Raw genomic sequence first — 24,734 nt, forward strand, 5'->3', positions numbered from 1 at the left:
CATATAGGAAACAGAACAAGTAGCCTGTGTAGATTAAATACATCTACAAATTCTGATGAGTACCTCCCATCAAAAGGTATAACTGATTCTACTATCCCTTGAATCTGGCTGGCCTTGCAATTTGCTGTGACCAAAGAATGTGGTCTAAGTGACCTTTTGATTGTTCCAGAACCCAGACATGAAGAGATCATTCATTTGTTTTGCCTTTTTGGAACAATGTCCTAAGATGACCTTGAAAATAAGCCAGTGTAGTCTACTGGACTATGAACGGATACATGGAGGAAAAACATGGTAACTTCATTGAAATTAATGAGGCCAACATGGACATCCCAGTCACGCCTGCTCTCTGGCTGAATGCAGCTGCACCAGTGATCTCAAAACTGCCCAGCCAACCAACAGAATTGAGAAAAAAAAAAAAAAAACCTTTTAATCATTAAGGTTAGAGTGGTTTGTTACGCAGCATACATATCTGGCATAGAACTTAGTACCTAGAAATGAGGTGTCACTTGAACAAAAACCTAAAACATGGAGGGATGACTGTGAGACTTGTGGTGGGTAAAAGATGAAAGGAGGTGAGATGACATTTAATGGAAGCTGGAGAAAGAATCTCATATTGCATATTGATGGAAAAGTTGGGAAAACAGGTACTTATGAAAACTTACAAAATAGAAAATGTATCTAAAGAACCTGTGGATACAGATAAGGATATTTTCAGGAAAAATGTTAAAAATGTCAATTCAATTTTCCTCTTGAGGATGAGATGCTATAGGGACAGAAATAAACGAAAGAGGGAGTAAGAGTGTGCAAGTAGAATTTAGATAATGCCTTGATGTGTTGAAATAGAAAATAGAATGGTTTCTCACCCTTCGTTCTCTGGCAGAAGATTTTCAGAGTAATAAATGGCCTAAGGTAAAAATCAATTTAAGGATGTAGCTAAAAATTCTTTGATAATACCTCAGAAATAGTTAAGTGATTCCTAGAAGATTCTCTCAGTCAGATAAAAGGGCTTCTAATAATCTTAAAGGCATTTTCCACAGCAGCCTCATACATGGTCCAAAGTAAAGACAGGCTTTTCTCAAAAACAAATTATATAAATTATGGATATTGCTTTTGGGGTACAGAGTGATCTCTAATGAGATCCATAAGAAACCCAAACATTAAGTGTTGTATTGCTAAAAAACACTGCCAACTTGGTCTTAGAGAAACTGAAACAGTTCAAAATGAAAGAAAGGCCCCTGGGCTCTGTGATGTGTATGGGCGGGAGGCAGATTCAGACAGCTCCCTAGCTACAAATACAAGCCATTTCTTGTAAAAAGGGAAAGACATCTATGGAAATTTGTTGTAAAGAAGAACCCAGAGTGAAGAACAAAAAGCCAAGAAGAATAATGGACTAAGGAACTACTTTCAGAGAACAGAAGTAGGCTGAGATCAAGGAATTTTCTCTGTCCCTGGTAAAGGGAGGATACTCTGGATTTCAGAACTGATAAAGACGAGACACTGCTGAACACTTCCTATTTTTCTCATTTTTGAGTGGGAGAAATCTATTCTGATTTTTGGTCTTTGTTACATCATTATATGTTGTATGTGTGGAGAGAATTAGTGGGAGATATCTTGTCTTTCTCGTTAACAGGCCTTGATTCAAGACTAGCCACACCCTAGAAGCAACAGAATTCCAGTTTCAATATGAAATCAGGTTCTTTGTGATAAGTAACATGAGCCCACTATCTTAAAGGGAACCATTTTTTCAGAAATCACTTTGTACAAAGCAACATATTAGTATAGAATGAAATCTTAAAAAAAACATGTATACTTTTGGTTAAGGGAAAAAGGGCCCTATTTTTTGAAAATAAATTACCCGAATGATTCAAATTTGCATTGTGTCCAGAAATTAAAATATCTTTCAACATGAAGGTCCTATTTTCTATGTTTTGACACCTTAAAAATTTCTGCAGACGTTCAGCTAAACTGAAAGATTCTGTAGGATAATATTATTTTCAAAAATAAAAAAAAGAAAGAAAGAAAAAGAAATGAAAGAAACAAGGGGCGCCTTGGTGGCTCAGTTGGTTGGGCGACCAACTTCAGCTCAGGTCATGATCTCAAGTTTGTGAGTTCAAGCCCTGCGTCGGGCTCTGTGCTGACAGCTGAGAGCTTGGAGCCTAATTCAGATTCTGTGTCTCCCCCTCTCTCTACCCCTCCCCTGCTCACTCTCTGTGTCTCTCTGTCTCTCAATAATAAATAAACATTTAAAAAATTAAAAAAAAAGAAATGAAAGAAACAAACAAAAAAAAAAACCCACAATAATCAAAAGAAGTTTGTAAACTCAAAACAAGGTTCCAGGATACAGGATTTAACTAGTCAGAAGAAAACTTAAGCATCACGATAAAATACTTTTTTAGAAAACAGAAAGGATTGGAAATATACAAGTTAGGGACAAAAGCACTTAAACCTTTACCAAAAACATTTTAAAAATACTCTAATCCTATTATCCAAAATAATAATGTATTTTAGTGTATGTGTAGTATGGTACTATGTGGAAAATACAAACTACAATTCTGTTTAAGATGGCAAGTTCTAGAATTCTGAGTTCATCAAACAATACTATACATGACTTATATATATATAAGACTGTTATATATACATATATATTATATTGTATAATTTATTTTCTTTTTTCCTTCTTAAAAAATCTATGATTAAAGGGCAATAATGAATTATTTTGAGGTGTACAGAAGAGAATTTATGACAAGTTTCCTGGTGAGAGAGAAAAGCCCCAGGTCCTCTGAAAATAAGAGCTCAAAGTAAATATATACAATCAATCAATCAATCAATCAATCAAAATAAAGAATAGCCACACCCAACTGCTGTATCTGACAAAACTCATCTATTTGTGAGTCAGATGCAGATCATGAGAGAGTGAATGATATAACTGCAGGAAAATTTTGGTGTTCCTGGGTTAGGAGGGGGTGTACTTTGCACGTGGAGGGATTGAAAACAATTGTGACCCACAGGGTAGACTACTGTAAATTAATTTTTTGGCCATAATTCTGTGTAATGTCTCTTACTGGGAGAAGAGTCTATTTCCCTACCCATTAAATCTGAGTTGTCATTGCAACTAGCTTTGACCAAGAGAATGTGGCAGAGGTGACAATGTGCAGTTCAAGAGGCTGCCAGCTTGTTTTTGTCTTCTCAGAGCAGTGCCATAAAACCACCACGTAAGAAAGCTGGTCTAGCTTATTGGAGGATGAGAGCCCATGTGGAGAAGCACAAGTGTACCTTAGTACACAGCACCAACTGTAAAATATGTGAGGGAGGCCATCTTGGACCTTCCAGTCATAGCTACACCTCCATAAATGAGCCCAGGTGAAACCTGAACTGGAACTTCCCAGAATCACGAGAAATCCTAATTGGTTTTATTTTCAGCCAGTAAGTTTTGAGGTGATTGTTAGCCAGTAATAGTTAAATGATCCACGGCCTGAGAAGTAGGAAGGGAACCAGAGGAAAGTGAAATCAATGAAGTCACATGACGATAAAGTCTGACAGAGGAGATAAAAGCAGAGTTGAAGAAGCAAACAAAGGATAATGTAAGGGAAGAGAGGTATCTGTTGGGTTTAATAATTCAACTCCTGTCTAATCTGACTGAAAGGTGTCCTTTCCATCCATAGTGGCTTTTATTGACCCACCTTTGAATAAGGTGACTGCCGTGAGGTTTTTAAGGCACCTGGCTACCTATGGTAAAGTGAAAGGGCTGTTGTGTTTTTTTTTTTCTTATATTTGCCATTAGAGGTAATAGCTAACACTCAGTGGGAAATTTATATCACATCTCATCAAGTGGTAAGTAAACTAGGCTTATTTAAATTTCATCAGAGTCTTGTGCTAATTCTCCCTTTGAAAAAGAAAATTCTTTATAAAACCCTACTCTTCGCCAAGAAATTTCTATGCAAAAGAACACTGGCTCAATCCACATGGTTTCCTTACAAACAAAAAATAATTTTTACTAATAATATATCAAAATACACACACACACACACACACACACACACACAAAACACCACAGATCAGGTTATCTTATGCTAGATATTTTAAGGCCAAAATAAAACTGTGATTACTACAAACCAACAGTAAAGAATAGCCTCTTGCCTTAAATTTTCTAAAAAGCTATAGCAACTTTCTCCTTTACAACAAATTAGAGAACCTCAATGCAATTATAGGAAAAAAAACCTCCTATCAACAGTATTAGATTATCCTAATTGTAAAGTGACAGACCTTAGATTTAAGCATAACATCCAACCTAATTATATTTCAAACACATTAAATGGCATAGCATTCTCCAGGAAAGCAACTTCTTAGTTGACTTATTGCTTAAATTATAGAAAAACAATTCAGTTACAGGACATATTCTTGCATTTAAAAGATCAGCTTTTCCATGTAATGGCTGTATAATTTGTGTTAAAAAGTAGATGCCAGTTCTACAGAGTGATCATGCTTTTGCAACTGTGTTCTTATCTAGCACTACAGACGTTTGAAGTGACCTGAACTCAGAGTTTTGGCCAAAATTGTAGAAGTCAATCTTATTTAGGTTAGCTTCCATTCTAAATTTATACAAATTTTAACTTAAGTTTTCATAACTCCTCCCATTTGTTTATTATGATGTTCTTGTCCATCATTGATAAATAATTATGACAAAATATAGCACAAAAGTTATTCTCCTGGTAGAAAGAACCAAAAATATTTATGAACACCCTCTTCAAGTTCTTAAAAAGGTATTCTAACATTTTCAAATATGAAACAATCTCAATGTCTGCTGCTTGATTGTTTTCAGATTTTTCAGCCTTCTGAAGTTCCATTAAAACTCAAGTAGAATTACTTGAATTTCACTGGGAAATTCAACAACCTCTTAAGAGACTGTGAATCCTCCCTCTCATTATTTTTCTGTTAGAATTTTCATGGGGCTAATACTTCTCTTAAAACTTTTGGTTCCAAATTCTGCCTCCTCTGTTTCAAAATTTATCAGTCATTCCTAGGGTGATCATACCACTTGCTCTACAAAGCAGGATACTTATTAGAACAAAGGGGGTGGCATTAATAATGGCCTCAAGAGCGGCGCCTGGGTGGCTGAGTCAGTTAAGAATCCTACTCTTGATTTCAGCTCACATCATGATCTCACGGTTCCTGGGATTGAGCCCTGTGTCAGAGTCTGTGCTGACAGCGTGGGGCCTGGTCGGGATTCTCTCTCTCTCTCTCTCTCTCTCTGCCCCTCCCTGGTTGTTCTCACTCATGTGTGCACTCTCTCTCTCTCTCAAAATAAACCTAAAAAAATTAATGACCTTAAGAAAATGGTACTGTCCTGAACAAACCAATAAGATGGAATTACCTATTTCATACCAAAGGGTATTTCTAGTTAGCTGTGGCCATCCTCAAGCTTTTTATTCCTTGAGATCCTTACTCTCATTTCTTCCAGACCCTTCTCACATCCTTTTTTTTATAACCCCCAAACTCTGTGCCTCTCTCTCCATTCTGCCACAGGTAGCTTAAAAATTCTATTTTATTTTGCAGAACTCAACTCTTATCATTAAGGCAATGTAAAGAGTACTGCCCATTTGTCAACCAAAAAGGTTCATTCAAATCATTTCCCTAAACTGGAAAACCTGTATCCTTTTGGGCCTTCCTTCTCTAGTGTAAAAGACACAATTACCAGGTGTTAGGTTTTAGTACATACAACATGTACAACCCTTCACACTTTAATTCAATCTCTTCCTCGACAATATTGCTGCACAGCTTGGAACTCCTGCGATCCATTTTACTGGACCTTTGCTCCCATCTCTCACAATTCTGCTGCTAATATCTCATTCCTGACTTTCAGTTGAATTATCTTGGGCACTAGAGCTGTCTGGCTCATACAGAGAGCTAGAAGGTTCTGGGACCCACCTTCCTCCGTCCTCTAGCAGTTGTGAGCCAACAGTTGACTGGTGTGAGTATTAAAAGCCCCACTTTTTTCCCCCTAAAGCCACAACCTTTGGGGTTTAAACTCCAGAGTATCTCCCCTAATCAAACTGAGTCTCTAGCTTTGCTGTTTTCCTGTGCAGAAGAGTTAACGTAGCAGGCCCAACAGTGTTATCCTAAGATGGCCTTATTCACTAGGTTGACCCAGAACTTCAATTTCTGGAGGTCTCCATTATTTTCTAAATGAGAAGTGTTGATCACTGTACTTAAAGTATTTGCACAATGTGGTTTAGGTTGAACATGTGCTTTCCTTTTGGAGTATGGATGACTCCAGAGGATGACTATATGGCTGACTCCTGACGTAAACTCTGAATATCTATGTAGGCTCAGAAGAGGTTACCTGAACACAGTGCTTCACAAGTGTTGACACAACTCATTGGTGAAAAAATTACGCACATCCTGTCTGACTCCATGGGGAGAGGAATCTTGGAAGCCTATGCCTGGTTTCTTCCAGACTTTTGCCCCATATGCCTATTCTCTTCACAGTTTTTGCTTTGTATTCTGTCACTGTAATAGATCAAAGCTGTGGGTATGTCTCTGTGTTGAGTTCTGTGAGTCCCTTTAGTGAGAGCACTCTTGGGAACCCAAGCCACATTACCTCTTCTCTATTTTGCTTCTTTATTCCCTCTCCTCTCACTGGTTTCTCCTGGGAGCACATCCTTAATAAACTGTGTGCATCAAATTCCTTGACCTGGCTTATGCTCCAAGGAGGATTTATGAATACTTTTAATTAGTCAAAATATTAGTCTCAACTATAACCTTTATAACTTTTCTCTCTATTCTTGGACTGCTCTGCTCCCCATCCTTTAACTCCTCATCCTACATACCTCTGTCGCTCTTCAGATTGTTATTCTTTAACAAAAAAAGTTTTTTTTCATTTTGAGAAAGAGACAGTGTGTGCACATGCGCATGTGACAGTGTGCGAGCAGGGGAGGGGCAGAGAGAGAGTCCCAGACAGGCTCCATGCTATCAGCACAAAGCCCGATGGGGGCTCAATCCCACAAACTGTAAGATCATCACCTGAACTGGAATCAAGAGTTGGACACCTAACCAAATGAGCCCACACAGGTGCCCCCCTTTTCTTACTTTAGAGAGAGAATGCATGTGCAAGTAGGGAAAAGGGACAGAGAGAGACAGAGAGAATCTTAAGCAGACTCCACACTCAACATGGAGTATGGAGTATGGAGCCCGATGTGGGGATGGATCCTATGTCTCTGGGATCATGACCTGAGCCAAAATCCGGAGTCAGCACTCAACCGACTGAGCCACCCAGGTATCCCCAGACTTTTATTCATAATAAACATATATTTGGACAAATTAATTCAATGTTTATACAGTTTATAAACTGGACACAGATTGTACTTCACGGTTTAAAATAAAATAGAGCAGTACCTCACACCATCTCTCCCAACACCGAGTCTTGCCTTCCAGAGGTCAGAATTTTCAATATTTTCTAGATATTTATTCCTGCATTTATCTCAAGATATTGAAATGATAACCCTTACATTAGTCTTACTACTGAATACATTGGAAAAAAGAAGTATGACATAAAGTACTTGGAAAATAAATAGTATGCAAGTATCCCTTTCCTCTACTCATATTTGGATGCATATCTCGTTCCAGAAGAAAGAAAAATTTTGGAAAGAGTAAGCAGTCACATGACAAGCCAGCCCTCTGGACATTAATATCATCATTTCCCATCTTTTACAGTAGGTTCCTTTGGCATTTCTGATGATATGCAAAAGTGTTCCAAAAGACGTAGAAAAACTTACTATAAAGGCTTTCTTTGAAACTAATCTCAACATATTCTTGATCACAGGTCTTTTTTTAGCATTATCCAAATCCATTCAGTTTGCTTTGGTGCTGTGCTGGGTAACAGATTTGGGTGTTACGCTCCACCAAAACAATCCCTTTCTCATTTTACTACATTGGTTCATAAACTTCATTGCACATCAGAATGATCTAGGGAGCTTCATAAAAAAGTAGCTTTCTCTCTAAAAATAAGGGGCAGGGACGCACCTAGGTGGCTCAGTCACTTGAGCATCTGATTCTTGATTTTGGCTCAGGTTATGATCCCAGGGTCATGAGATGAAGCCCCATTTCAGGCTCACTTGAGCGTGGAGCTTTCTTAAAATTCTTTCTCTTTCTCTCCCTTTCTGTCTCTCCCTCTCCCCCCGCCCCCCCCCCCACCTTGACCTCACCTCTCTACCCCATTTGTGTGGTCTCTCTCTATAAAATAAAAAAAATGCAGCTTTCTGGCATTTGCCTCCACAGACTGAAATTCATTGGGTCTGTAGAGAAGACGACTTACGAATCTGATTTTATAGTATACTTAAGGGGATTCTGGTACTGGGGGATCTAGAACACTCCGAAAAAAATCGATCTAGAATTTCAAAGAGTAAACTAAAAAAATATTTGAATAAAATGAATACATCATATGTCCATATATCTTATATCCACTTATAAAGACTGGTAAATATCTAATATAATTGATGTAGTACTACCATTTGTATATGAGGCATTTGTTGGCAGATGTTTTTAATAACCCAATAGGTTTTAACCATAATGGCATGATATAATGGTGTGTTCTAGTCAAGTTTTGGATAGATGGAAAACATTTGTTGTTAATGACATTTAAACTCAGTTGGTTTTAATAAATAGAGTGATTAAAGGTTATTTATATAATAATTACATTTTCATTTATTTACCTTTTGACAGGCTTTACCCAATGGAAGAGGAAGAAGTTGAGCCAGAGGCATACTGCTTCAAGAATAGCATAATATACTTTTAGGGCCTTGGCTGGTCACTGCTTTTTCAACTGTACCCTTAGGAGCTATGTAATGATGAATTCTATTGATTTACTTCCATAAAAATATTGGTTTTTGGTTTCATGAAAATCTGAGTCAAGTATGAATGTGAGTCATAAATGTCAATGTCACTAGTTACATATTAACTGTTAATGATGCGGAGAAGAATAAGAAATGTAGCATAGGAGTTGTAGGCATTTTGAAACTGTTGAGATTCACTGCTTTACAAAGCAATACCAATAACAAAATACAAACTGTGGCTTTGAAATTCTGATATCTGAAATAGAGCACATAGTAAAGAAATATGGATGGCACTACTTTTTTTTTTTTCTCTAGAGGGGAGGGATATGTCGAAACAATATTGGCTTTACAGTCTCCTTAAGTAATTAATATGACAATGGATCTTCTTATACAAAAATAATGGAAAAATATTCCATGCTCATGGGTTGGAAGAACAAAATTGTTAAAATGTCTGTATTACCCAAACCAATCTATACATTCACTGCAATCCGTATCAAAATAGCACCAGCATTCTTCACAGAACTAGAGCAAACAATCCTAAAATTTGTATGGCACCACAAAAGACCCCAAAAAGCCAAAGTAATCCTGAAAAAGAAGACCAAGGCTGGAGGAATCACAGTTCCAGACTTCAGGCTGTACTACAGGCTGTAATCATCAAGACAGTATGGTACTGGCACAAAAACAGACACAATGATCAATGGAACAGAACAGAGAAACCAGACATGGACCCAAAAATGTATGGCCAACTAATCTTTGACAAAGCAGGAAAGAATATCCAATGGAAAAAAGTCTCTTTGGCAAATGGTGTTGGGAAAACTGGACAGAGACATGCAGAAGAATGAACCTGGACGACTTTCTTACACCCTATGCAAAAATAAACTCAAAATGAATGAAAGACCTAAACGTAACACAGAAGTCATCAAAATCCTAGAGAGGAAAACAGACAACAACCTCTTTGACCTTTGCCAGAGCAACTTCTTACTTGACAAGTTTCCGGAGGCAAGGGAAATAAAAGCAAAAATGAACTAGTGGGAGCTCACCAAGATAAAAAGCTTTAGAAGGAAACAATCACCAAAACTAAAAGGCAACCAACAGAATGGGAGGAGATATTTGTAAATGACATAGCAGATAAAGGGTTAGTATCCAACATTTATACAGAAATTATTGAACTCAACACCCAAAAACAAATAATCCAGTGAAGAAATGGGCAAAAGACATGAATAGCTAATTTTCTGAAGAAGACATCCAGATGGCTAACAGACACATTAAAAAATTGCTCATCACTCATCATCAGGGAAATAGAAAACAAAACCACAATGAAATACTACCTCACGCCTGTGAGAATGGCTAAAATTAACTCAGGGAATGAAAGATGTTGGTGAGGATGTGGGGAAAGAGGCAAACTTTTGTACTGGTGGTGGGAATGTGAACCCGTGCAGCCACTCTGGAAAACGGTATGGAGATTCCTCAAAAAATTAAAAATAGAACTACCCTAAGACTCAGCAATTGCACTACTGTCTATCCTAAGAATATGGGAGTGCTGTTTCATAGGCACACTTGTACCCCAATGTTTCTAGCAGTGCTATCAACAATAGCCAAAGTATGGAAAGAGCCCAAGTGTCCATCGATGGATGAATGGATAAAGAAGATATGGTATATATACATAATGGAGTATTACTCAGTGATCCAAAAAATGAACTCCTGCCATTTGCAACAATGTGGATGGAACTACAGTGTATTTAGGCTAAGCAAAATAAATTGGTCAAAGACAAATATCATATGACTTCACTCATATGTGGAATTTAAGAAACAACAGATGAACATAAGGGAAGGGAAGTAAAATAATATGAAAACAGGGAGAGAGACAAAACATAAGAGACTCTTACATACAGAAAACAAAGTGAGGGTTGCTGGAAGGGTTTTGGGTAGGGGGATGGGCTAAGTGGGCAAGGGGCATTAAGGAGGATGCTTGTTGGGATGAGCACTGGGTGTTATACATAAGTGATGAACCACTAAATTCTATTCCTGAAATCATTATTACACTATATGTTAACTTGGAGGTAAATTAAAAAAAAAAATTTAAAAAGTAAAGACAAAAAAAAAAAAAGACAACAGATCTTCTTCTTTTCCACTTTCAGCCTAACAGTCTTGTTCTTTTCTGTCTCTAACCAACCAATCTGTTGTTGTACCAACCAAGAGTACCAAAAGTACTCTTGCCACACCAAATTTATACCTTTAAATAAAACATGCAAATTTCACAAAACCTGAAATAGGGCAGATTTTGCTTTTTCTTAAAGGCCCAACAAACTCTAGGATTTCTCTCCCTTCCAACCCCAAATCTCACCATCAGACCTTTTGAATAGTTCCTGTATTTGTGCTGAGAGATTGGGAATTGCTTTTCTGATGATCTTTAAATTATGAGTGGTAATTTTTTTCTATTACACATCAAGTGTTTATCTTTTTCTGTAAAATCTGTCTTCTGAGTTCTCTTTCATCTCCCATTTCTGCCTACGCCCTCTGTCTGTTAGAGAATCTATGTAAAATTCCTCCTGAGTGCTCTGAAAAACCCTCCCCAATTCTGCTCCTTGGAAGACAACTGGAAAGATGAACAATAATCACCAGCAAACCCTAATGACTTTTGGAAGCCTGGACAAAGAATATTCCAGGGCAAAAAAAATGGAGCCTTTCAATGCTTTGAGGCCATTAACAAAGTTGTGAAATTTGCGAGGAACGTGGGAGAAAAAAGGTCTTTTTATTATTTGCTAACATTCACAGGCTCTAATTCTTCATTTCCCTAGTTGAGCTTTAACTTAATTATAAAACAAAATCTATAGCCGCAGCCAGGCCTAGAGGTAGAGTCTGTACAACTAATCAACTTTAATTCCCTGGGTTCGATTTAATTACAAAACAACATTTGGTGCAGCTGCTAAACACTTACCAGGTGACCACATGATAATACTGGAGGAGTATTTACAAGTCTCCAGCTTTTGCTCTATTCTATCAGCACAATTAGGTTTCAGCAATATATAACTTTGAGCAGCCTGTAGGGCTTATAATAATAAAGAATTTTCTTGTACTAGTTGAGCCAGTTAAAATACTAAGTTCACCATGACCAATTCATGTCAGCAAGTAAACTTGAATGATGAAACAGATATCCTGATAAAGGACAGTAATAACAGATTGAATGTCAATAGTATGTTTTTTTTCTTAATTGATTTTTTTGGGGAGACCGGAAAAGTGAAATCAGCGTATGTATACTGTGAGCTACCAATGTGCTTTTTGGGTTATAATGTACATTACTTTTATTCAATATAACTAGACATACATAACTCATTCTTCTGCTTGTTTTTTAGCGTTCCATAAGACAATTTAGGGGGTTATTACTTGTGCTACAAAATATTTTTTAACTGACAAAATTAAAATTAATCACTGATATGTTTAAAATAGCCAGTTCCTCCAGTATATTTAAAATACACTGCATTCATACAAACATCCAGGAAGACCAATGCATTAATTAAGATCTGATTTTTCATTTGATAATATTTAGACAGAAATGCCATGCACAATTAACTTTTTATTTTAATGTTTTTGTCATCTTTGTTCACTCAAATACACCTTTTACAATGTGTGGGATCACAGTTCCTCCCAAGGTGTATAGGGGGATAAGAAAAATTATTTGAATTTAGGCAAAAAAATAAGCAGTATCAGTAAGGGAGTTACCAGTGATACTGAAATAAATATGACCCGTACTGTTTTTACAGCAACTCAGAAAGAAGATAATACAGATTGCCATCTAATCCAAATAAACATCTGAAGTTGTGGGTAGGTGCAACAGAACGCATTTCTTTTGCTTCTTCTCCCCATTAGATGTCAATCTTTTCTTTGCCTTTAGAGTGGAACTGGGTAAAAGCTAAAGAGAGGATGTACCATAGGTAATTATATCTACGAAAGGCAGAAAATCTAGAAAAAAGCAGAATGCATAAGATGCATCATAAAATTTCTGCAGCAATAATCCCCTTCCTCTGCCTTCAACCTCAAGTGCTGGTGTGAATTTTACCTAAGGCTGTCCCACATGACCATGCTGGACCCTGGACAAAGACAACACTATGCGTTTCAAAGTCGAAAGGCTAATTTCTCAGTACTAGCAGTGTCTGTCAGTGTCTTACCCCAGAGAGTATCTTTCTCTACTGAACAGTGACTGAGTCACAGGAGGAAACAATTCTGCTTGCTGGAAGAAAATAGGATGGAAGGAATTATGATGCTTACCAGATGTTCCACTGCCCCTGAGGGGGTACCAGAATGTTTCCGCATGTGCTGTAAACAGCATAAACTGTCAGATCATGGGGCCCTGGGGCTTGGTGCTCATGCTGCTCTGATGTGCAGAGTCACAGCACTCAAGAGTTGGAGGGACCCTTAGAGACGATTTTAGTCAAAGGTTTTAAACTATGGCGCAAGGAGTTCTAGGTTTCCTCAGTGTGGCTCAGAGATTATTGAAGATTAAGGGGGTCTCCCCAGAACAGTAGCAGTGTTCATGGAGAGAATGTAAAAATCTTGTATTAGGATAACAACAAGACAGGATATTTTATCAAACAAAAAATCAGGTATGAAAGTCTACGGTAATTCCTGTACTTTGAGAAAGGAAACTTGTGGAAAATCACCATCTCAGTCACTCTATGACATTCCTAGAGGTGAAGTCCCCAGAAACCAGGGGTTGTTTCCAGAAATCTAGGTTGCAAAAGGCCATGTGGTTCGGGAGTCTGGAAATTAAATTATTCCCCTAAGATTCAACATCAAGGCAGGAAATAAAGCCTTCTCGATTCAAGTCAACCAATTCTTATAATCCTTTATGTACATATCTATGGCGAATAAAAAAATACCACTTAGAAAAAGTTATCTTTCCATGCTTTAAAAATTTTTTTTAATGTTTATTTATTTTTTTGAGAGAGAGACAGAGAGAGAGAAAGCGCATGAGCGAGCAAGCAGGAGCACACAAGCAAGCTAGCACGAGCAGGGGAGGGACAGAGAGGAAGAGGGAGCCACAGATCCTAAGCAGGCTCCAGGCTCTGAGCTATCAGCACACAGCCTGGCCTGGGCTGGAATTCACAAACCCTGAGATCATGACCTGAGCCAAAGTCAGACGCTTAACCAACGGAGCCACCCAGGTGCCCCTGTTTTTAAATGGCAATTTAATACTTTATTGCCTTGATGATGATATAATTCTTATTCTGTTACTGGCTTCCAAATTTAAAAAATACCGTGATTGTCCAAAGAACCTCCTCATTGCCACCATTAGAGAGACAGAGAGAGAGAGGGAGAGACAGACAGAGAGAGAGGGAGAGAGAGAGAGAGAGAGATTAACTGAGAGACTGAGAAAAAGGGGAGAAAGAAAAGACAAGGAAAGGAAAGGAAAGGAAAGGAAAGGAAAGGAAAGGAAAGGAAAGGAAAGGAAAGGAAAGGAAAGGAAAGGAAAAGAAGGAAGGAAGGAAGGAAGGAAGGAAGGAAGGAAGGAAGGAAGGAAGGAAGGAAGGAAGGAGGCTGGAAGGAAACAAAGAGGAGAAGGGAGAGAGAAGGGAAGATGGGAGGGAGGGGAAGAAACAAGGAAGAAACAGCTATTTCTGTGTTTGTAAATAGAGCCCAATATAATAAAGGGGTGTGAGATTTTAACATAAAGTAAGGCATAATCTCCAGGGTTAAAGAGACATTTGTAAAAGCAGGGTAGATACACCTGCCTGACTCACCGTCACTGTTGATGCACACAACCTCCTGAACCTGAGTGCCTGGGCCACACTCCTTTCCATTGTCTGGTTCACAGTCTCCGAGCCTCACTGCTTTCCATTCATAGCAGGATGGCTCTTCACAGGGAATGGCTTCCAGTAAGTGAGGGCAGTTCCCAGTGCCCCCAGAGCCTCCAGTGGGCTCATTGGTAATCCGCCGCTTCCTCAGTTTGAAACCTGAATTGTTGGGGAAGGAAGATATTTATTGTTTCTGTCATGGTTGAATATTTCAGAAGGCTGAACGAAAACTTGAGTGAAAGCTTGATGAGGGTAGAAGGTAGAAGTCAGATCTGCTTTAATCACTAGTGCTTCCTCAAACTCTAGCTTAATGTGAGCTCTTTAATCATTTATTAAATGAATAAATAAATTAACAGAAGGGCCAAAGACGGAAAGCAGGTAAAGCCATATAACTGTCATCTCCTTCATAGGACGGGAGAGAGGTAGAGAGGCAGAAGCAGAGAGAGACAGACAGACACAAAGATAGAGAAAACACACATACACATACACAGAATGAATTTGGTTTTTTGGGAAAGTCTATAGTTATAAAATATTCAAAGAAACAATGAAATCTCAAGCTGTTTGGAAGTATTCATGACTAACGTGCTATTACTTTGAATTCTTCAACACTATTGCATAATTAAATCTAAAAAGATACCTCTGAGAAGTTGGATGGTTCCAGATAAATTGTCTCTTTGAGCCTTAGTTGATTTTAGATGCTCTGGAAATATGAACTAGTGATATAAAGCAACTGGGCTCTAAGGAGAAGTCTTCAGAATTGTGCCCTGTGCTTTAACAGTACCTAACTGTAGTCCTTCTGGACAGTGCATAACAAAATTAATGTCTGTTTATTGCCATGTAAACATATTAAAATCACTAGCAAAATTAATAAGTCTGTTTATTACTATGTGAACATATTAGAATCACTGGAAGACTGTCTTTGAAAGGAAATAAGAAAATGTTTTCTATTACTAGATCATGTGAAAATTACCCCATCGTGTCCGCCATATAAGAAACCACTGCATTTATTCTAATCCTCATAAATACGTGATTTGCCTCATAAAAGCAATAGAGTTTTTTTTCTTTACCTTCAAAGTAATACGGAGTTCTGCCTATTGAGAACTAGCTATGGATCAGGCATTGAAGTAAGTGCTTTATGTTTATTATCCCATCGATTCTTTAAAGAAAACATGGGTAGCAGATATTACATCCTTTTACAGATAAGTGGACAAAGATTTAGATAATTAACTTCAGTTTTAATGTTCTGGTACCAACATCAGAGTAGGTTTATTCATCTTTTTGCAATCAATACGCTTTAGACATTCTGGAAAATATCACAAATGAATAATCACAAGTAACACAGAGGAGCATTTTAAAATAATTCACATTTGACTCAACTGATAGGAGTTTTAAGCATGTCATGTTAATAGGACATACCTTTTTTGCCTTGCTGGTCATTACAGTTTTCGTAAGTACAAGGTCCCCAAGCTGACCAAGGTGACACCTCACATTCAATAGGACAGGGAATGTGACACAGCTGTGTAGTATTAGGAACAGGGCCAGTGCATGATTTCAAGTCCACTGGTTTTGAGGCTGTTTGGAGAAAAATACAGAGATCACTTAAGAATTAAACAAATTATTACGGTCAACAAAATGATTTTTCTATGTGTGTGTATGGAGAAGGACAAGTGCCACCAAGACATTATTCCACTGCTTCTTAGCTACATCCTAGAAAAAAAGGAGAAGGAATGGGGGGAAAAGGCAGTATAGTGTGATCCAAGGAAACTGGACTAGACGTCTTGGAGACTGGTTGATCTCCAGCTTTACCACTTATTAGCCATGTGATTAATAATGTCAAGACTAACTTTCCTCATCAGTAAAATAATCCTTAAGGTTAACTGTATCTCTTAAATTGTATATTTAGATTCTAATTAAGTGGCATCTGCTTTAGAGGACTCAGGAAAGTGGGAGAGGGCCAATGACAATAATATATACGGAAAAAGTCTCCACCGCATGGCTTCTACTGGATCAGTCTTCTTTCCATTTTGGTCCACAGAGAGCTAACCGGTAGATATAATAAAGAGCTCATGAAACCAATGTGGTGTCTCCCTCCCCCTCCAGCTAGAGGACTCACCAGATACTTCTCAGAACTTTTACAGTTTATATTATCTACCTATGTGATCCAAAACACAGAACTCTTAAGACAACTAACTTATAACTGACCATGTCTGTTCATAAGTTGACCAATGAACCCTATATATTTTTTGCTTACCCTTGCTTCTCTTCTGTTTTGATGCCTGGAGTTTGGCTATTTTGTATAGGACACATTTGACAGTTAATGTCAAGATGTGTCCATACTTCTGGTTAAAAATGACTAAGAAAGAAACATATTTGAAGCTATATGGACAGCAGAAGAAAATCAAGTTTAGCAGTATATAATATATAGCTGTAGTTGCTTTTGTGTTATAAATTTTAAGAAGTAAATGTCTTAGACATTCCCTTTAATAAAAGCTAGTTGCTGCTTATGTCTGATAATTTGGAATGCCAACCCTTTCACAAAGGACTGAAATAAGGGAGGTCTTAGACAATTCTTATTCTCTTTATGTGAAGAACTATCAAATTCCAATCACATGGGTTACATTTAGAAGCTCATAGAGAAATTAAGATATTGTAAGCTATATTATCCTAACTTTTAAATAAACGTAAATATATTTGCTTGTAGTTTAAACTCTAAGGCTAACTGTAGGCATTGTACATTCCTCAACTTTCTGCAAGCACAAACACACATATCATAAATGCTACCTGAAGGCCATTATAGTAACTCTTCTTTCTAAAATAGTTTTTCAGTTCTGAAAATTACTCATAGATTTTAATTTTTCTTTTTCCTCCTAAGAGTGCTCACCTCTCTCTCCTCCCTCCTCTCACTCCTCCCGGACGCCACCCACTTGAGTGAAAATAAATGATTGGGGTACTCCTAATTTGCTTAGTATGGAGCACAATGAACATTCTCACTGAAGTTTATCAGAACCATTGCTACTATGTATCGTAACATCAGCCAAAGCCAAAAATGATTACTTTTATTGCTTTCCAACAGTGAAAGTACCAGGCATGTTAATGACAGAAAATACAGAAATAAATGCTTCACTTCTTTGAACATAAAAAAAAAAAAACTTGACATCAATGATACATATTTCACATAAAATGAAAAAAAAATTAATATCCTCACAGGCATAAGACTTAATTTTATGTGTCAACTTGTCTGGAGAAAGGGATGCCCACAGAGCTGAAAAAACATTGTTTCTAGGTGTATCTGTGAGGATGTTTGTGGAAGAGATTAGCATTTGAATCAGTAGACCCAGTGAAGAAGACAGCCCTAACTGATGTGGGTGGAGCATTATTCAAACCATTGAAAGCCCAATAGAACAAAAAGGTGGACAACGGTGAAATCACTTTCTTTCTTTCTCAGCTGTGGAATGCATCTTCCCCTGCTCTTGGACATCAGAGTTACTGGTTCTGGAAAATGAGGAATTATACCAGTGACCTCATTCCCATAATTGTGGGAGCCATTTCCTATAATAAATCTCCTCATATATCTATACATATATCTCATTGGTCTGTTTCTCTAGAGAACCTTGACTAATACAAGGCTACAGTATGTACAAAAACTCCTATAACTGAACATTAACATAAGCAATTTCTTCAGGTGTGGAATCTTTCAGACTATCATTTAAATTAGCAATTGTGTATATAATTAACTGAAAAGACTCCATTTTTTTTCCTTCAATTGACGAAAAGTAACTTTAGAATTTAGTGTTATGATATTGTTTTGAAAATTATGGTTACTACTATGGAAACCAATTTGACAATAAACTTCATATATTAAAAAAAAAGAAAATTATGGTTATTACAAAGGGAAGTCTACTTTTTTTGCAAATTCTTCCTTAACTATGCAATTGTGAGGACTATTAGGGCCTAAAGAAGTATATTTTATATACAAGGTTGAACACTTTAGAAGGGAAACAGGTTTTATCAAGAAAAAAGTATGAAGCATTGTGTTTCTAATACCTGTTGTTTTTTTTTTTTATTTTAGCTTTTGGTGTATTTTGAATGAATCAAACAGAATAATCAGGAATAATAATGTTCTTGGGCTGTTAAAAGAGAAATGTGATGAATACAGGCTTGAGAAAGTATTGCTTAAAGCAACATAGTCTTCAGATTTATTAAGCTAACCAAATCTATACTGAGATAGAGTTATTGAAAAATAACCTCAATTTTATAGATGCTTTTGTGAATATAAATATTTATACATATATCACACGGTTCACATATAGACGCTCACAGAGAAATTAAGATATTTTAAGCCTATATATATTTGTTGTGTATATGATTCTATTCCTTTGGTGATTTTCATCACAGGTTTTTTTTTTTTTTTGTGGTAAGTAGAGTATATATTAATGTTAATCAGAGATAAGAATTAAGCTCCCAAAACTGTAAGTCAATCCTATTTTTGCCCATGAATTATTTGGAATTAATGTGATTCAATAAATGAAGTAAAGGACAGACAGACCCAGGAGAATGTACTGAATTCTAGTTTAATCTGTGAGATATAATTCATATAGCTCTGTATTACATTAATTCAGTGTTTACTGCTCATCCCATATTCTCAAATATTGAAATTTACATTTCTTAGAATGGTTCAGTCATTACTCTTGTATAATTTTATCACTTAAAATATTGTTTATGCAGTGTAAGTTTCAAAGAACCTTTATTAATTAAAAAAAAAAAGTCTTATTGCTGAGGCACCTGGGTGGCTCAGTCGGTTAAGTATCCGACTTCAGCTCAGGTCATGATCTCGCACAGTTTGTGAGTTTAAATCCTGCGTCGGGCTCTGTGGTGACAGCTAAGAGCCTGGAGCTTGCTTTGGATTCTGTATCCCCCTCTCTCTCTGCCCCTCCCCTGCTCACACTCTGTCTGTCTGTCTGTCTCTCTTTCAAAAATAAACAAACATTAAAAAAAATTCTTTTTTAAGTCTTATTGTTGATCTCTTGAAAATAAAGGAGACACTTTATTGTTTTCATATGATTTAAAGGCTATTCAATTATATGTACCTTGTATTCTTCAAGAGGTCATAAAAGAATGTCCAAACTTTTCAGGACTTAATAAAACAAAACAAAAAAAATGAGACCAGTACATTTTTATAGGTCTGAAACATTTTTGTATTTTTATGTTTAGAGCATTACAATGGAAAAAATATTATAGGAAGTCAATTTAAGATATTTGTTTTCAGCAATGGGCCCAATGAAGCATTCTGAAGATACATCCACTGTATAACCCTTAAGAATAGCAAATATGACTTAAAATATTTTTTAAGTTTTATTTATTTATTTTGAGACAGAGAGCATGAGCAGGGGAGGGGCAGAGAGAATCCCAAGCAGGCTCCAGGCTAAGAGTGCGGAGCCAGACATGGGGCTTGAGCTCACGAACCATGAAATCATGACCTGAGCCAAAATCAAGAGTCAGATGCTTACCCTACTGAGCTACCAGGTATTTGCCTCAGCAAATATGATTTTTAAAACTAAATATTTCAGGGGCACCTGGGTGGCCCATTCAGTTGTGTCCAACTTTGGCTCAGGTCATGATTTCACAGTTTGTGGGTTCGAGCCCTGCATTGGGCTCTGTGCTGAATGCTTGCTCAGAGCCTGTAACCTGCTTCAGATTCTGTGTCTCCTCTCTCCGCCCTTCCTCCACTCATGCTCTGTCTCTCAAAAACTATAAATGTCAAAAAAAATTTTTTTTCAGCTAAATATTTCATTCTGAGATAATTACAGATTCACATGACATTGTAACATCACAGAAATCCTATGTATCCTTTGCTAGTTACCACAATCGTCAGATATTACAAACCTACAGTATAATATCACAACCAGGATATTGACATCGATACAACCAGGAAAACCATGGAGAGATTCCAGTAACGCAGGTATAAGCAAGCCAAGGACTGCCTACAGTCCCTTTGTTTCTACTCTTAGGGAAAAAGTGTATTCAGTCTTTTACTACTAAGTACAATGTTGTCTATATGTTTTCTTTAAAACAATTTTTTTAATGTAGATTTACTTTTGAAAGAGAGAAAGAGAGATAGAGTATGAGCAGGGGAGGAGCAGAGAAAGGGAGACAGAGAATCCGAAGCAGGCTCCAGGCTCTGAACGGTCAGCACAGAGCCCTAAGCGAAGGTTGAACTCATGAGCTGCGAGATCATGACCTGAAGTCGGATACTTAAATGACTGAGCCAACCAGGAACTCCTTGGTTACAGGTTTTGTTGGGTTTTTAAAAATTTTTTTTACATTTATTTATTTTTGATAGAGAGAGAGCACAAGTGGGGTAGGGGCAGAGAGAGGAGACAGAATCTGAAGCAGGCTCCAGGCTCTGAGCTGCCAGCACAGAGCGCGACGTGGGGCTCGAACTCACAAACCACAAGATTATGCCCTCAGCCGAAGTTGGACGCTCAACTGACTAGGCACCCAGGAGCACCGTTACATGTTTTTATAGATCCTTTTTATCAAAATGTGGGTGTTCCATTCTATTTGTACTTTCCTGAGGGTTTTTATTAACAATGTCTGCTAAATTCTGTCAAATGTTTTTTCTCCATTGAGTAATATTTGTGATTTTTTTTAGCCTGTTAATATGATGAATTACACCAATTCAGTTTTCAATAGTGAACCCGCCTTACCTCTCTGAATAAACTGCCCTTGGTACTAGTCTTTATTTATTATAATTTATTACTGGATTCTCTCTGCTAATAGTTTGTTAAGGATTTTTCTATCTATATTCATCAGGGATTTTGATCTGTAGTTATCTTCTTATTGTACTTTGACCCCTCTTTTTCTATTTTCTAGATAAATATAATCCATTTTATAATGAGCAAATTATGGTGGGTTGTGTTTTTCTCATTTTGAATTTTTGATCCCTTCCATTTAGTCTACACTGTCAAATTTATGTGTATAAAGTTGTGGTGATTCCCTTGTTATTCTTTTGCTGGCTGTAAGGTCTATGGTGATATCCCCTGTTAAATTCCTAATATTGATGCTTTTTGTCTTTTCATGTTATCAACCTTGCTGGAAGCTTCCATTTTAATGGTCTGTTCAAAGAATCAGCTATTTGTTTCATTGATTTTTCTTTATTACTTTTGTTTGCAATTTCATTGATCTCTGTTCTTATTTTTATTCTTTCTTTCCCTCTGCTGGCTTTCAACTTTTTTTTCTTTTTCCTTGGTTTTTGAAGTGGGAGCTCAGATAATATTGATTTATGTCTTATCCTCTTTTCTAATGTAAGCATTTACTGTTATGAATTTCTAGCTCAGCACTGCTTTAGCTGTATCACACAGATTTTGATATACTTTCATTTTCATTCAGTTCAAAGTATTTTGATTTTTCCTGAGAATTCCTTTTCCACATATGGGTTAAGTGGGTCATTTATTTTCCAACTGTTTGAAGATTTTATTATCTTCCTGTGACAGAATTTTAATTTGATTCTAGTTGTGCGCAGAGAATACATTCTTGTATGATTTACATGCTTTTAAATTTGTTGAGGTTTTATGACTCAGAATATGGTCTATCTTGGTATGTATTCTGCAGACACCTGAAGATGTATTCTGTTCCTATAGGATGGAGTGTTCTATAGATGTCAATGGATTCTGTTGGAAGATGGTGTTATTCAGTTCTCCCAAATGCTTAATGATTTTCTGCCCAGTTTTCTAATAAGTATTGGGATTAGGATATTGTCATCCCTGATTTTAATTTTGAATATGTGTATGTTTTATAGTTCTATCAGTTTTTGGTCACATATTTTATAGTATATTGTTTAGTGAATACACATTTAGTGTTTGTCTTCTTGGTGGATTGATCTTTTTATCGTTATATAATGTCCTTCTCTATTATTTTTCTTTTTATGCCTAATTTATCTAATACTAATATAGCACTCCTGCTTTTCTTTGGATAATATTTTCATGATATATTAATTTCTATCTTTTAATTTTTTTTCAGTATTTATTTTTCAATATATGAAAATTATTGTCAAATTGGTTTCCAGACAACACCCAGGGCTCATCCCAAAAGGTGCCCTCCTCTATACCCATCACCCACCCTTCCCTCCCTCCCTCCCCCCATCAACCCTCAGTTTGTTCTCAGTTTTTAAGAGTCTCTTATGCTTTGGCTCTCTAACCTCTTTTTTTTTTCCTTCCCCTCCCCCATGGGTTTCTATTAAGTTTCTCAGGATCCACATAAGAGTGAAACCATATGGTATCTATCTTTCTCTGTATGGCTTATTTCACTTAACATCACACTCTCCAGTTCTATCCACATTGTTACAAAGGGCCATATTTCATTGTTTCTCATTGCTATGTAGTACTCCATTGTGTATATAAACCACAATTTCTTTATCCGTTCATCAGTTGATGGACATTTAGGCTCTTTCCATAATTTGGCTATTGTTGAGAGTGCTGCTATGAACATTGGGGTACAAGTGCCCCTATTCATCAGTACTCTTGTGTCCCTTAGGTAAATTCCTAGCAGTGCTATTGCTGAGTCATAGGGTAGGTCTATTTTTAATTTTTTGAGGAACCACCACACTGTTTTCCAGAGTGGCTGCACCAGTCTGCATTCCCACCAACAGTGCAAGAGGGTTCCCATTTCTCCACATCCTCTCCAGCATCTATAGTCTCCTGATTTGTTCATTTTGGCCACTCTGACTGGTGTGAGGTGATATCTGAGTGTGGTTTTGATTTGTATTTCCCTGATGAGGAGCGACGTTGAGCATCTTTTCATGTGCCTGTTGGCCATCCAGATATCTTCTTTAGAGAAGTGTCTATTAATGTTTTCTGCCCATTTCTTCACTGGGTTATTTGTTTTTCAGGTGTGGAGTTTGGTGAGCTCTTTATCGATTTTGGATACTAGCCCTTTGTCCGATATGTCATTTGCGAATATCTTTTCCCATTCCGTTGGTTGCCTTTTAGTTTTGCTGGTTGTTTCCTTTGCTGTGCAGAAGCTTTTTATCTTCATAAAGCCCCAGCAGGTAATTTTTGCTTTTAATTCCCTTGCCTTTGGGGATGTGTCAAGTAAGAAATTGCTACGGCTGAGTTCAGAGAGGTCTTTTCCTGCTTTCTCCTCTAGGGTTTTGATGGTTTCCTGTCTCACATTCAGGTCCTTTATCCATTTTGAGTTTATTTTTGTGAATGGTGTGAGACAGTGGTCTAGTTTCAATCTTCTGCATGTCGCTGTCCAGTTCTCCCAGCACCATTTGTTAAAGAGACTGTCTTTTTTCCACTGGATGTTTTCTGCTTTGTCAAAGATTAGTTGGCCATACTTTTGTGGGTCTAGTTCTGGGGTTGCTATTCTATTCCATTGGTCTATGTGTCTGTTTTTGTGCCAATACCATGCTGTCTTGATGATGACAGCTTTGTAGTAGAGGCTAAAGTCTGGGATTGTGATGCCTCCTGCTTTGGGCTTCTTCTTCAAAATTACTTTGGCTATTCGGGGCCTTTTGTGGTTCCATACAAATTTTAGGATTGCTTGTTCTAGCTTCGAGAAGAATGCTGGTGCAATTTTGATGGGATTGCATTGAATGTGTAGATAGCTTTGGATAGTATTGACATTTTGACAATATTTATTCTTCCAATCCATGAGCACGGAATGTTTTTCCATTTCTTTATATCTTCTTCAATTTCCTTCATAAGCTTTCTATAGTTTTCAGCATACAGATCTTTTACATCTTTGGTTAGATTTATTCCTAGGTATTTTATGCTTCTTGGTGCAATTGTGAATGGGATCAGTTTCTTTATTTGTCTTTCTGTTGCTTCATTATTAGTGTATAAGAATGCAACTGATTTCTATACATTGATTTTGTATCCTGCAACTTTGCTAAATTCATGTATCAGTTCTTGCCGACTTTTGGTGGAGTCTATCGGATTTTCCATGTATAATATCATGTCATCTGCAAAAAGCGAAAGCTTGACTTCATCTTTGCCAATTTTGATGCCTTTGATTTCCTTTTGTTGTCTGATTGCTGATGCTAGAACTTCCAGCACTATGTTAAACAGCAGTGGTGAGAGTGGGCATCCTTGTCGTGTTCCTGATCTCCTGG

General features: G+C 37.1%; 1 protein-coding gene across 5 annotated transcripts in view; it reads right to left on the reverse strand.

Moving 5' to 3' along the window:
• THSD7A (thrombospondin type 1 domain containing 7A) overlaps window positions 1–24,734 on the reverse strand; it is a 664,277-nt gene that overhangs the window by 158,481 nt on the left and 481,062 nt on the right. For all 5 annotated transcript variants that reach the window (XM_045052422.1, XM_045052423.1, XM_019825529.3 and 2 more), the window contains 2 exons: window positions 16,037–16,192; window positions 14,567–14,779 (listed from right to left, as the gene is read on the reverse strand). In XM_045052422.1, the coding sequence (XP_044908357.1) occupies window positions 14,567–14,779; window positions 16,037–16,192 (369 nt within the window). The remainder of the gene's footprint in view (window positions 1–14,566; window positions 14,780–16,036; window positions 16,193–24,734) is intronic.

This window comes from Felis catus, chromosome A2 (genome assembly GCF_018350175.1).
Source record: "Felis catus isolate Fca126 chromosome A2, F.catus_Fca126_mat1.0, whole genome shotgun sequence".
Classification (NCBI taxonomy): Eukaryota; Metazoa; Chordata; class Mammalia; order Carnivora; family Felidae; genus Felis; species Felis catus.